The 14,893-nt window shown below is 36.3% G+C and overlaps 1 protein-coding gene across 1 annotated transcript; it reads right to left on the reverse strand.

The window, feature by feature from the left end:
• Positions 1 to 12,957: 12,957 nt before the first annotated feature.
• Positions 12,958 to 13,584, reverse strand: LOC141629857 (protein FAR1-RELATED SEQUENCE 5-like). Its single transcript, XM_074442787.1, has one exon. It carries the CDS (start codon positions 13,582 to 13,584, stop codon positions 12,958 to 12,960), a length of 627 nt encoding a protein of 208 aa, XP_074298888.1.
• Positions 13,585 to 14,893: the final 1,309 nt, after the last annotated feature.

Here is a 14,893-nt window from a genome sequence, read left to right on the forward strand (position 1 = left end):
AAGCAATGGAGACAATGGGTCTCCCTGCCTTAAACCCCTCTTAGCTGGGAAGTACCCAAAGCTCTCTCCATTCAGTGCTAATGTGAAAGTAGGAGTAGTGACACATTGCAAAATTCTCTCTTTAAATCCAGTAGGAAAATCTAGTAGATCCATCAACTGCTCAACAAAACTCCACTCCACAGTATCATATGCCTTCTGTAAGTCAATTTTTAGCATACACCTAGGAGACACAGAAGGCCTCTCATAGAGCCTAATGAGGTCCTGACAGATTAATATATTCTCCTGAATACTCCTATTTTGAATAAAAGCACCCTGATTCATGTGAACTATTTCAGGTAGCACAGATGCTAGTCTTGCACAAAGCAGCTTTGAAATAACCTTGTAGACTACATTACAGCATGCAATAGGACGAAACTGAGTGACATCCTTAGGTCTCTCACATTTAGGAATGAGTGTCAAGGTTGTAGCATTAAACTGTTTCAATAACTTTCCATTCAAGAAGAAATCCTTTACTGCAACAATTACCTCTTGGCCAATCTCTCCCCATGCATCTCTAAAGAAACCACTAGTGTATCCATCAGGGCCAGGGGGCTTGATGTCAGGAATACTAAACAAAGCTTCTCTGATCTCCTCTCCGTAATCTGGCCTAAGCAAGAATCGAGCTTGATGTTCCCTAGTGCACTTCTTCCCCTGAGCAATGACACTTTTATGTACAGGTTTGGTAGCCTGATTTGTTCCCAGCAGATGCTCATAAAATTCCAGAAAAGCAGCCTGGACCTGATCACTAGAGACAAACTTTCCCACTCATATTCTCAATCACAAAAACCTTATTCCTGTTTCTCCTCTTCTTAATGATGTTATGGAAGTATGCTGAATTGGTATCACCCTCCTTAATCCATTCACTCTTTGCTTTTTGGAGCAAGAAACTATCCCTAGCACGTTGCAACTCCTTTAGTTTCACATTGGCTTCATATTCCTGGTGTATAAGGTTCAAGTCTGAGGGGTCAACTCCCAACTGGATCTGCATCTCCTCAACTTGCTGCTCTAACATACCAGCACTCTTCTCAACATCACTAAACCTCTCCCTAATCAACTTCTTAAGCCCTGGTTTGAGATTTTTAAGGTTCTTGGCTAGTTTAAAGAGAGGAGTGCCATCAATATCAGACCTCTAATGCTCCCTCAGAACAGGTAAGAAATCTTTAGACTTGCCCCACATATTGAAATATTTGATAATATAATAAGATAAAATTTTAGAGTTTGGGTTATCATAGGTTTTGAAGACTTTTAAAAGTAATCCACATTAGCAAATAGAAAGAATCTTTATTACACTCATACATCAGCAATAGAATTAGATCAACTCTAAAATTGGTATCCAGCTAACTTACGGCTCATTTTTCTTTTATTTTTTTGGGTGTAAATCGGGGTGTCCACCGTCGACAACAGTGTATAATCCCCTCGCCGTGTGTGCTATTACGAAGAGGTAAACAGCTGGCCAAAAAATTTGCTCCATTCCCATATGCAGGGATCGAACCCCTGGCCTCATGGTTAAGGAATGAGGTGAACAAGCACCACACCAAACACATTTGGTTACTTATGACTCATTTGTGATGTTATTATATCAAACATTATCTTTATTAGATTCGTCCAACATATTGTATATATCAAATATTATCTCATGCAATTTTCAATTATTAGATTCAGGTTAAGGGATGACGTGAATAAGCACCACACCAAACACATTTGGTTACTTATGGCTCATTTGTGATGTTATTATATCAAACATTATCTTTATTAGATTCGTCCAACATATTGTATATATCAAATATTATCTCATGCAATTTTCAATTATTAGATTCATGCAACATATATTTGTAAAAATAAATCAATTTTATATATTTTGTATTATCATTAAATTAAATAAACATTGATATTGTCTTAGGTAATTTACAAAACATTTTATAACTTAAATAATTCACTCAAATTGAACTAATAATATCGTTCGAAAAGTTCCTCTTTTAAATATATATATATATATATATATATATATATATATATATATATATATATATATATATGTATATACATATATATACATATATATATATATATATATATATATATATATATATATATACGGGATCTCGTGAGTTTGGTTCTTACGGTGAGTTGTGAGTTTGTGTGCTCACAAATCTCAGCCATTGGATTAAAAAAAATAGATGGCTAAGATTAAATCTAATACAAACAAAAAAACACGCATACTGGGAAGTGGGAACGACACAAGTAGAGCATCTGAATATCACTTCCCTTATCATAAACCCTTAAAACAATCAGTTCAACAACAACAAAAAAATCCCCAAAAAAATGTAGGAAATCCCTGAAAAATTCAAAGATTAAAAAACCAATTGTAAATACCGAAGTTAAGAAAGATGAAGTAAACAAAAAGAGGAAGTACAAAGAACGCGTCGATGATATCGTTCTCGCAATCGAAGAACGCGTCACTAAGCGACTCGTGTAAGGCAATATCGTCGTAAGTGAAACCGGCGCAATTCGGTTTTATAAAGGTGGCGACAATGGTAAAGATTTCGGAAGCGTCGGCGTCGAGGCCGAGGATTGATAAGGCTTGGTGGATCTCGTCGACGTTGATGAGATTATCGCCGTTTTTGTCGAAAGTATCGAAAACGCGACGTAGTTGAAGGGAATTTAGGCTTTCGCTTCAGAGTTTGAAGAATTTACGAAGAATTGATGGTTTTTTTTGTTATGATTTTGTTTGATGCTGCTGCTGTGTCCATATTGTTGAATTAAATTGTTGTTTGTCGAGAATTGATTGAAATTAGGGTGAGATTGATTAAAGAACACAGAAAATGGGGAAGTTGATGAAATGAGGTCCACAATTTGTGGTGTTTGATTGGACATAAATGGGTTATTGATGATTAATACATAATACACTATTGCTTAGAGTTTCTAATTAGCATTTGGGGGAAATTTAGATTGGTATTGCTCATCATTCTATCATCATAAGGCTTGTCGGAATTGATCCGTTCAGGAAATTTGAAGACAAGTCTAACTGAATTAGCTTCTGACAGTGACCGATTTCTGATGGAAAAGGGCCCACCAGACGGTTGTGCGACAAATAAAGATACCTGAGTTCAGTCAACTTTCCAAGTTCTGGAGGTAGAGATCCAGAAAGCTCATTCATGGTAAAAAAAGAAAAAAAATCAAAGTGGCACCGGAATAACATCACAATAACACCAGAATAACCGCACAATAACACGCGGTAAAAAAAAAGAGTAAAAAAAAATCAAAGTGACACCGAAATAACATCACAATAACACGTGGTAAAAAAAAAGAAAAAAAAATTAAAGTGGCACCGAAATAACATCATAATAACACCATAATAACAGCACAATAATATGCGGTAAAAAACAGTGTAAAAAAATCATAGTAAAAAAAAATTAAAGTAGTAAAAATATCAAAGTGCCACCGGAGTAACATCACAATAACAGCAAAATAATAGTAGAATAACAGCACAATAACACGTGGTAAAAAAAAAAGAAAAAAAATCAAAGTCGTAAAAAAATTCACGAATGAATGAGAATAACATCACAATAAACGGAATAACAATAACAGACAACAACATATGGTAAAAAAAAAAAAAAAAAGAGAAAAAAATCAAAGTCGTAAAAAAAATCAAAGTAACAGCAGAATAACATCACAATAACAGCGAAATAACAATAACAACACAATAACATGTGGTAAAAAAAAAAAGAGAAAAAAATCAAAGTCGTAAAAAAAATCCAGGTAAAAAAAAAAGCACAATAATAGAATAATAACACGAGGTAAAAAAAAATAAGAGTAAAAAAAATCCGGTACAAAAAGAAAAAGAAAAAAAGGTAACATAATGAGTAAATTAAAGAAAAACATAAGAGAAAACAAAAATCAAAGTGGTAAAAAAAAGCATAATAACACGAGGTAAAAAAAAAAGAAAAAAAATTAAAGTAAAAAAAACTAACATTAGAAAAAAGAGAAAATAAGTAAATCACAATGGTTTTATATGACATGTAAGATTTGATCTCGCCACTCATCTTTAATATAATCTATTCTTTGAGATTCCCCAACTCACAACTCACCATAAGTTAATCAAAATCACCAAATCCAATCTCTCTCTCTCTCTCTCTCTCTCTCTCTCTCTCTCTCTCTCTCTCTCTCTCTCTCTCTCTCTCTATATATATATATATATATATATATATATATATATATATATATATATATATATATATATATATATATATAGATTTAGGATCCGGTGAGAACGATCACTCGGTGCAAACGGTGAGAACGACCTATAATAGTAGGATTTTATAACAGATTTTATACGGTCTTTCTACTTTTTTTATTTTTACCCGGTTCATATATATTTGTGAGATTTTTTCATTTCCTTCTCTCTCCTCTCATTTTTTCAGTTTCGTTCTTCTCTCTACCTTTTTCCCCCAAATCACCAAAAACCCTAATTTCTTCCCTAAATCATTTCATCATCAATTTCCGGTGCATTACTTGTTGATAACGATGAACGATTATCATTCGTCTGCCGTTTTCTCGTTCTAATTTCCTTAATCGCTCTATTTCTATGAATTTCTCAAGTAATTTGGTATGATTTGATCTTCAACTTTTAGTTGTTAATGTCTATTTCTTCGTTTTTTTTTGTTTTATTAAGCTGAGTTATCCTTTAATAAGTTGAATCTAACTTCGTGGTTGTCTTTCGTAATCATTAATGCAGGTTTACCCTAATTTCTTCCCAAAATCAGTTGTTCGTCAATTTGCGGTGAATTAATTGTTGATAACGATGATCGTTTGTCATTCTCTGCCGTTTTCTCGTTCTACTCTACTTAATCGCTTTATTTCTATAAACTTCGCAAGTATTTTGGTATGTTTTGATCTTCAAATTTTAGTTGTTAATGCCTATTTCTTCGATTATTTGTTTTATTAAGCTGAATTATCCTTTGATAAGCTGAATCTAACTTCGTTGTTGTCTTTCGAAATCATTAATGCAGGTTTATCTGCGTTACGGTTGAGATTCTGTTAATTAGGTATTTGTTATTACTATTGTGATTAATTTTAGGTATATTTTTGTTTATGTTCGGCTTATTCATTGATTTTATTTGATATTTACTTCCGTTCGGTTGCATGCAGGTTTTTGTTCTGTTTCAATTTAAGAGCATCGTCGTCTTGGTGTATTCTCAACTAGGTATTATATTTTCCCTACTTTTTTTGTTCGATTTTTCATTTTTTTTTCCTTCTTTTTGCTGTGTTAGCATTCTAAGTTTAACATGATTGTAGTTTTGAAGGTTTTCTTTCTTAAATTTGTGTTGTTTACAACCTTTTTTTTGTTGAGCTAATTTTATGTGTGTTTTCCACGTTATGTCCTTGTGTTTACTTCAGAATTAAGTTTGTGTGTGCGTTATCTGCCTTTTTTATACGTTTTATTGGTTCCGTATCAGCTAGGTACGTCACAACTGTTATCAGTCACACTTTGTCAGTTCATAGGTACATTCATGTGGTTTGTTTGACTTACTGATATGTCCTACGTATTTGTGGCATTTTTGTATGTTTGGCATAAGTTTGTGTGTGCGTTATATGCCTTTTTTGACTTTTTGTATTATTTTATTTATTTGTTATTGTTTTGTTGTGTGTTTCAGTTGGGGTTTTACACTTAATGAGTATTTTAGTGTGTATGTGCACTTTAATACTCGTTAATCACGTCTATTTAGCCCATACGTTCGTTATTTTTGAGTTTAATAACAATGACTGCATCAGTGACCTTTTCAAGAAGGTGACCACATCTGCATTTGTTTTGCAATTTATTTATTTTTCCGCTGTAACGTATCTGTGATGCCCTTGGTATGTAGGGCGAGTATTTTTTCATGGATTGTTTGTGTGTTGATGTGAGTTTTGTTCATTTATGGGGTTATGTGCCAGTCAGGTACGTCAATACGGGTTATATGTACGTTGAATGAGTTGCTGGATACGTTTTTTAGTTTATGTTGTGTGTATCAATGTACCTATGCATATTGTTTCTGGAAACCTTTTTCATGGCTTATTTTTGTTTAGCTTGATCATTTTCAATGAGGCTACTATGTGCTTTGCACCGTGAGATATAGGTTCAGTTTATCACATATGTCCATACGCATTTGTTGTTGGTTAGGTACATTGATTACATTGACATCTACATTTTTTATGATTACAGGTGTCATTATGAAGAGAACACGTTCAGAAACGTCGGCACTAGACGGAGCGGGGACAAGCGGACATCAAGAAGTCCTGTCACAAGTATGCAACAAGCTGGATGTGATCCTTCAAGATTTTCCGGTATTGAAAACAAGGATGAGTCCTAGTGGTCTTCTAAATTTCATCAATAGTGGCCTCTCCGACAATCAAATCTCAGACATTCAAGAGATGGGCTTTGGCGGTATACTGTGCCTTAAAACCGATATGCTTCCCGGGCAGTTAGCACACTGGCTTGTCTCCGGATTTGATCCATTCACGTCTTCCCTATTAAACAACCAGCTGCCTATTCGGGATGAAGATGTTCATCTTGCCACGGGGTTACCTATGGGTGAGGTAGAAATAGTGCAAGCCACTCGTTTTGATCAGACCGAGGTGTTTGTAGAGATGGTTACTGCATGGAAGTCTCAGTTTAAGGGTGTTGACAAAGTTACTAACACCCACATATTGCATAAGATGGCTGAACAGAGACAAGGCGGGGATGATTTCAAGAGAAATTTTATCGTATATGTTGTGTCTGCGTTTCTTATGGGAATTAAGGGAAGTGTTCCAAGTGTACGAATACTCAAGTGTTTGAGCGATGTCTCCTTGATTCCAAAACTGAGATGGTGCGATTTTACCCGAAGAAACTTAATTGCAAGTGTCGAACAGTGGAGAGATGAGAAGGAGAAGGAGGCCAATGGGAGCTGTAAGAAGATCTATAAAGGTCCTATAATGGTTTTAATTTTCATTTACCTCGATAGGATGGTTTTCAAGGCTAGATCAGTTAAGCGGGTGTTCCCAACATTATGTACATGGACTAAGGAAGCGATATCTTTGTGAATATCTAAAGAAAAAAGGGAAGCTCATCGGTTTGGTTCTGGTTTCATTGATTCACAGTTGGTAAAGCACCTAGATTGCTTTGGTCCTGGGTATGTGGAGAGCTGTGGCAGAACAACACCTGATGTTGTGTCTGAGGATGATGATATTGTTGGCAATGATGAAGATGACGCGGCTGACAACAATGGACGTGATGGGCACGATGCCAATAGATCACATGTCAGTTCTTGCATTGAAACGCTGGCAAGCACAAATAAAGCCCTGCTCGCATTTCAGAATTTCGCAGATTCCATTAATACTGTCAAGCGTATAATGCCGAATTCTGCAGTTGTTTGTCAGCTGTCCGCCATGGCAGACTCTCTACTAGGGGGTTTCCAGTTAACACCACCTATTGTACCTGAAGATGAGGTTGGGACAAAAGTGGATCGCGGACGGGGTGACCCAGTTGTTGGTGGCAATGACATGCGAACTGATGAATCTGCTGCTGCCCCGGGTTCAGGTGCAGATTCACGCACACTACAGGGGGTAGGTCAGCCTCTGAGGTTCATGGTGGTCGTGTTCTATCTACACCAGAAGGCAGCAATGACGACCCTTGTTGAAACGATCATACCTTTGTGGCAGCGGCCATCGCGTTGGGTAACGCGTTCAACAAGGATCCAGTGGATGTACCTGTACCAAAGAAAAGACGAGTTGCTCCCGAGTTCCCGACCTTCAACCTATTTCAATCTCAGGATAAATCGCACACCAATTTGGTTCATCTGACCGTCCCCATCAGAATCGTTGTTCCCCCCCCCCCCGTCTCTTTGCTCCTAATGCACTGTTGTTTCTCCCGATTGTCCCTATTGCACCTGTTGAATCAGTTCACGTAGTCCACCATGCTGCTAACATAGAGAACAAGAGAGATGTAGTTGTTCCAAATGTATACAAGTCACCCTTTATTCAAAGGAATATATCTATGTTTTCTAAATTGAGCCAACTGGAGAAAGATGTTTCCGACTTGGTTTTTGAGGAGGGATCTGATGAAAGGTATTTATAATCTTTTTTTTACAACCTATTTCAATCTCAAGTTAAATGTTTAATCGTGATCAGTTTGTGTCTATATTTTATGTCTAATGTTTCTGTCTGTCTTGTTATTTTCAGCGAGGTATTGTTCAGGAATCGTTTGTTCCAGCTAAGAAGATACGATTTATTGTCCTTTATCTCAGACACAAAGATTTCTACAAATGTGATAAATGCATGGGCTAATATATTGAACGAGCGAGAGGAGCTAAAAGCTGCCTCATCCCCTTTGCGTTTATACACTTTTGTTACTCATAATGTAAGTTATCCTATGATTGATCTATGTTTGTTTTAACCTTAAGTTTTAATCAATTATGTGTTTTCCTATATAGATATTCTTGCATTAACATGCTATCGTCCTACCTGACTTTATTTTTGTTGTTAAATATGTTTAACTTTAGGGAATTAAATGTGAAAATATTACCGAATACGAGAAAGTCAAATTGGTGAGCTTCAACTATGTCTTTTTTATTTTTAGTAGCAGTCGTCAGTTTTGTCCTGTTTATGATTCCACTAAGGTTGATATATGTGTTTCCAAACCAGATGTTGTTCCCATTTACACTCCGTGAGCCGCATCTGTTTTGTGTCAACATGGTTTCCCGAAAGATTGAAGTCATTCATCCTATGCTTCCTAAATCAGTAGACTTCTCTGATTCTGTCCGCATGGTGGTGAGAATATGATTTTGCGCATACCAGTTCACTTTGTCAAACGTTGGATTTAGTTTTCTCACTCCGTTGACGTTTCTGATTGTAATCTGACTTTTTTCAGAGGGATTTTGTTCGATGTGACATGATCTCCAAATCATCCAGATTTAAGGCAGTCCAGTTTTTCTCATGTGAAGAATTCGTCCCCAAAACGCATGTGATTGACGTCGTGGATGATGGCATTTATCTAATGTGTTACATGGAGATATATACGGGGTCCCGCCAAATGCTCAAATCTCAGTTCATAAATGTAAGATACGTCTTTTTTTTGTCTATGTACGTTTAGTAAATAAGTAATCACAACTTTCTCATTAACAATTTTTTCACATATTGAATCATCCAGTCTAGATCAGGGGCTGCAATTTGCAAGATCCTTCTTAAACAGAAGATGAAGTACTGTTCTGCTATTTTGTCGTGCCCTCAGAATGAATTATCAAAACAAGTGTTGATGGTTGCGAAGCGTCTCAACGTCAAATCTGGGCAAGCACCCATATTTTTCTTTTTCTTCTTTTTTCTTTTTGTTTTCTTTTTTGTTTGCAAGTGATCGTTAATCTTACTAATTATATTTTCCTTCTTCGTTTTTTAAAGGAAACAAGCGGCTGTACAAGAAGTGGAATATCCGATACGCACTTTGTTGTTAGACTACGTGTTCCTTATACGTGCGGGAGAATCAGCTAAAGAGTAATGTTTCATCCTTTTTAGCATGTTTACCTTGTCAACTTTATATGTGTTGTTAGAAATAGCACATACTAAGCTTTTTCGTTGGTGTATACGTTATTTTTGTAGTGACGTAGTCGTCGAGTCAAGCTTTGGGCAAGTAACAAAAGAGGGCATGTGCTCTCTGAAACCTCGGAAATGGGTTGTGGATATGGTATGGTCACTTCTTAATTTTCATACGTGTTTCTTTCTATTTTATGTAGTATAGAACAACACTCGTTTTTTCAATTTAGGTGATCGATATGTTCGGGATCTATTCAACTATGCTAAAGCCAGATTTGTTGTATATCCCATCTACCGCACGTGTGAGTGTTACCCTTTTCATCCGTGATTCACTTAATATTATAAGTTTGAATGTTTGACTTACTAATCGATATGTTTGTCTATTCTAGCATCTCAATCCTCAACGAGATAAAAATCTTGGTCGCAATTACATCAAAACATCATATATGCCTAACGATGGGGTGTGTGTGAAAGCTGTAAGCATATTGTTCTGTCTTTTTAAATGTGTGTATGTATCACACTGTATTTTTCGTTTATGAAGATCAAACTCATTTCATTCATATCATACGTCTTGTAATTTTGTCAACTGATTTTTATACCCATCATTGATAACGAACTTTGGTTTCTTATTGTGTGTGATCGGAGATGAAGACGAACTATATTCGAACTCACTACGTCCTAAGGTTATCCAGCCGACACCGAACTTTGCTGCGGAAGTGGTATATTTTTAAAATATTATAATTGTTTTCGTTCAGATAATGCTTTCCTTAATGATTCATGACTAATAGGTTCAATGTATCGTTTTGTTCTAGGTTAGTAATGTCTTCCAGATCTTATGCCAGTCCAAAGGCTACAAGCATCTTGTAGGGGTGCCTCTAGCTAAGTTTTCGACTCTGACTGTTCCTCAACAGCAAAATCTGTAAGTACTCATCTTTTTTTATTTACTTATCACCTGGGTATGTCACACTAGGTCAGTTGTTAGGTACATTTAATGCAGTATGTGCGTCGCGACGATATGTCCCATGTTTTTATTTGATTTTTGTATGCTGGACATGAGGTGTTTGTGCACGGATGATAAAGTAAGGCCGCCTGTGTTGGTACTTATTTTAGTTTTGTTTGGTGAAGGTTTGATTGCGGTGTATATGTTCTCAAGTGGTTAGAAGCTGGACGCAACCAAGATCTGTCGGAAGACAAAAGCAACTTCAAGGCGTTGGCTGGATTTAGGAAGGACGTCGCGCTCAAATTGTTACGTTGGCAGGAGAACAAGCGTAAGGTATTCAAAATAAATCTCATTTTTCATTTGTCTTTATCGTTAGTTTAAACTGATCACATCTGTTTACGTACAAGGTTTACATCGTTTTTTTTCTCATGTCTGATATGTAGGTTTACTAAAAGTCATGGGAGCGGCTTTGCGTTTGGCGGGATTATGGCAGGATTGTGGCTGACATGTAGGCTTAGTAAAAGTCATGTACATCTTATGGACTTTGTGATGGTGTAATTGGGGTTCTATTGCATTGTATTAACTTCGTTTACGGTTATCTGTGTATCTGGTTATCTAAGTACAAGGCGTCTTTTGAAACGCCTTTGGTTCATGTTGTTTTCATTTGTGGCATCCCGTTGGATATGGAATCATGATAGTTTTGACAGTTTGTAATGGAAGGGCATCGCCCCTACTTTTTATGGATAATATGTAGGATATGCATCCCATTCCTTTTGTTTGTGTTTAGACAAATGGTGGTGTCTATGTGGCAATGGGCTAGGAATTGGGCAACCTTTTTCACTACTAAGTACGCTCATCATGTATAACATGTGCAACAATCGTGTTAATATACACGCTCGTTTACTTTTGCACATAGACACAACATCAATTGTGATAACATTATTAATAATATATACTTTCACAACCCACCAAAATCCTAATATTGTATGACATCTAATTATCTATTACCTGATGATTTCATTAGACACGATTGATTTCAATAGACACGATTGATTTGTATGACACTAAAAAAAAAAATCACGAATCTTTGTTTATTAATATGTTACGCTGCTTTTTTTCACAAATAATACTAATATGTACGATTTTCATGTAAAACATGTGCAACAGTCGTGTTAATACTCACGCTTTTTGTCTCTTGCACATAGTTAGGAAATCATCAGTTATTGGACAATAGCTGAAAGTTTACTTTTTACCAATTCACATATCAAAAAATGAGCAGATTCATTAGCTCTTAATATCTAGAACGCAAGCCTTCCATAAACTTTCACTTGTATATGTTAATACAAGTGTTTCCATTCACAATTCTGATAGATACATTTTCAGCCTTGCCAGATGCACATATAATCCATGTAGATACGCTAGTATCTTGTGATATACGAATAATAAAAAATAAAAGACATACACAGGAAAAAAAAAGGATCAAAATAAAAAAATGTTCAAAAATCCCATATAACAGATCAAAAATGAAGTCTCAAATCCTCCCGCCATTATTCATTATATTTGGGTATGTGATCCGCAACTCTTTTTCGTTGTTCATTCCTGAAACGAAAAAATGCTATAAAACATTAACGGTTACAAATTTGATTAGATACAACAATACTATCCCTTAATGAAGTACCAACTAAAAAAATTCAATCTGCACCAGTATTCTCTAACAATGAATGCACCAAAATTAATAGCGTACCTGTATCATGGAATCATACTCTCCCAGGACAATTCCGACTATCATGGAATCCCAATTCTCCGCAAGCATTGCATTTCCTGGCCGCTTTCTTCTGTTCTTTTGTAGCTTTTTCCTTTTGGGACATCATTCTTTTTCCAGACCCTTTTGTTTTTGACTGAATAGGAGGTAAGACAACCACTTCCTTTGGTATTTTTGTTCCTAAGAGCATCTCAAGTTCCCTATTCTTCTTTCTCAGCCTATCACCGTGTTACTACTACTACTACATTCTGTCGTACTGGTTTGTGCGCTTATCTTGTCTTTAAAACCTTTCAAAATGCCCAGCAATTCATCAACATACTCAGGTTTTTGTTCGTGGCGTCACACACGAGAACACCTCGGACCATAAGGTACCAATTTTGTGCCGTCTAACATCTAATGAGTTACTGATCTTCGATTAAAGTATGTGGCACATTATTACAAATAGGCTGACATGTTGCCAATTTGCTCCACCTACTTAATGAGATACCGATCCGGAACATTGTCAAGGCCTTGTTCTTTCAACACGTAAAGCGCATGACGGCACAAAATTCCATGTCTCTCGAACTTTTTACAAAAAGTGCAGTTCACTTTCATTTCGTCGAGATAAAGTTAACATAGTAAACCTTGTCTTTTTCACGATCAATAATGGGGATGTTGTCACTGGTAGTAACCCCTAATATTTTAACACCACAGTGAAACAAGCGACCACCCACTCGTTTTTAAATTCGAAAACATCACCTGGGGTGTAGAACTCGAAGCGTGTTTTTCCAAAGGGTGAGGCGTTTCTAGATCGGGAAGGAGTTTTTGACTCGGCTATTAAGTTGGATTGTTTCCATCGCTGAGCGTCCATAGCACTTTCATACCTCATAAGAAATTCAACCAAAGTTAAGTGTGGGTTCATGAAATTTCCGAAAAAGCTATTCTCGGATTCAGACCTGGACGTGGTTCTCATTAGTCCACCCATAAATAAATCCCTGAAATATGCTGGAATCCAATAAGCCCTTTTGTCAAACATGGTATCTAACCATTCATTGTCGGTCAGCCCGTATGAAGATATAACTGAGCACCACCGTTCCTCAAACTCAGACGGTTCGATATCTTCTGCCCAAACACAGGAGCACAACTCTTTCATGAAGTTAGTTTCTCGATATAGCATAGTTCCGATCTTGTCTGGTAGCTTTTTCATGATATGCCACATGCAATATCGTCTTTGAGTTTTGTCCCCGAACACTGTTTTAACCCCTGATCTTATGCCTCTATCTTGATCAATAATTATGCACACAGGATACTTATTGCTCATTGCGCTCAGAAAATTCTAAAACAACCATACGAAATCCTCATCAGTCTCTTTCCTTATAAGTCCTGCTCCAAATGTCACGCATTTTTTGTGATGGTCAACCCCCTTGAAAGGTGCAAATATCATTTTATACGTGTTCATATTAAACGTCGTGTCAAAAGACGTCATATCACCAAAGAGACTGTAATTCTTTATAGATATAGGGTCAAACCAACAAACCCTAGATAGTCGACCACGATCGTCAACATCAAAATCAAAGTAGTACGAACTACACATGGCTTTTTTGTGCATGAAATTTTCAATCATCATTTGCGCATCATACCCTTTAATAAATTTTTTCACATCCCTCCAAAAATTTTTGAAGTCCTCGAGTGATGCCCTTACATTTTGATACCTTTTCACGTACTCTTTGAACATCCTAAAGCTTTGCACAGGCCCCTTATTCACTTTAGAATTCTCAACAATCATGGTTTTATGTATAAGGGTTAATTCTCGTGACTCAGTCAAATGCACCACGGTGTTTGGTGTTGAGAGGAGGTGGGTGTGACCTTCATGAAAGTCAACAATCACATATTGTCCTTTTTCATTTCTTCGAAAAAAAATCTTTGCATTACATAAAATTCTAGTTCTCTGTCTCTTTTTACCTTCCTCAGCTTACTTTCTCCAAACCCTTATTGCACACACAAGATTTAGTCATGACAACCCCATCTATGTTTCGTTGCCGACTTCCTCATTTTAAAACCAGAATTAGCAAGATAAGCCTTATAGAATTCTAGCCCATCCTCTAGTTTATCAAAGATCATACCCAAAACAGGCTTCAATTCTGGCGCACATACAGGTATTCTTTCCTTCGGGGTTGTCTCGATGATCGGTGAGCCTGCATCTATGCACGCTACACAGTAGAACAGTATGGGTATAAGCAGCGAGTTCAAATAACTGATGCACAACAAATATAATTTTAGTGCACGCTTATTTAGTCAAAAGCACAAAATCAACTAGAAAACAAAAAACCACAGTAAATTAACTCGTAAATTTGTGCCGATCCGACATATCGTATTTTTCATTATGAATACTTAACGTAGACGTCAAGATACACCAATCACGTCTTATAATTTCGTCACAGGTAAAAGTCAAATGTTTATTATGACACGAATCGGTATATCCCTTAATTACAATTCTAGATACGTTCTTGACAAAACACAAACGCATCAACTATACTAATATACATGCTTTTCATATACGCTGGTTTATAAAGGGCGGTTTCGTTATTCTACCAGGTACGTTTTCCATATAAGGCAATTACATCAATTAT

Source organism: Silene latifolia, chromosome Y (assembly GCF_048544455.1).
Source record: "Silene latifolia isolate original U9 population chromosome Y, ASM4854445v1, whole genome shotgun sequence".
NCBI lineage: Eukaryota > Viridiplantae > Streptophyta > Magnoliopsida > Caryophyllales > Caryophyllaceae > Silene > Silene latifolia.

Excerpts from the sequence above, each read along its gene's own strand:
- LOC141629857 (XM_074442787.1), bottom strand. The coding sequence starts at position 13,584 with ATGAGCAATAAGTATCCTGTGTGCATAATTATTGATCAAGATAGAGGC.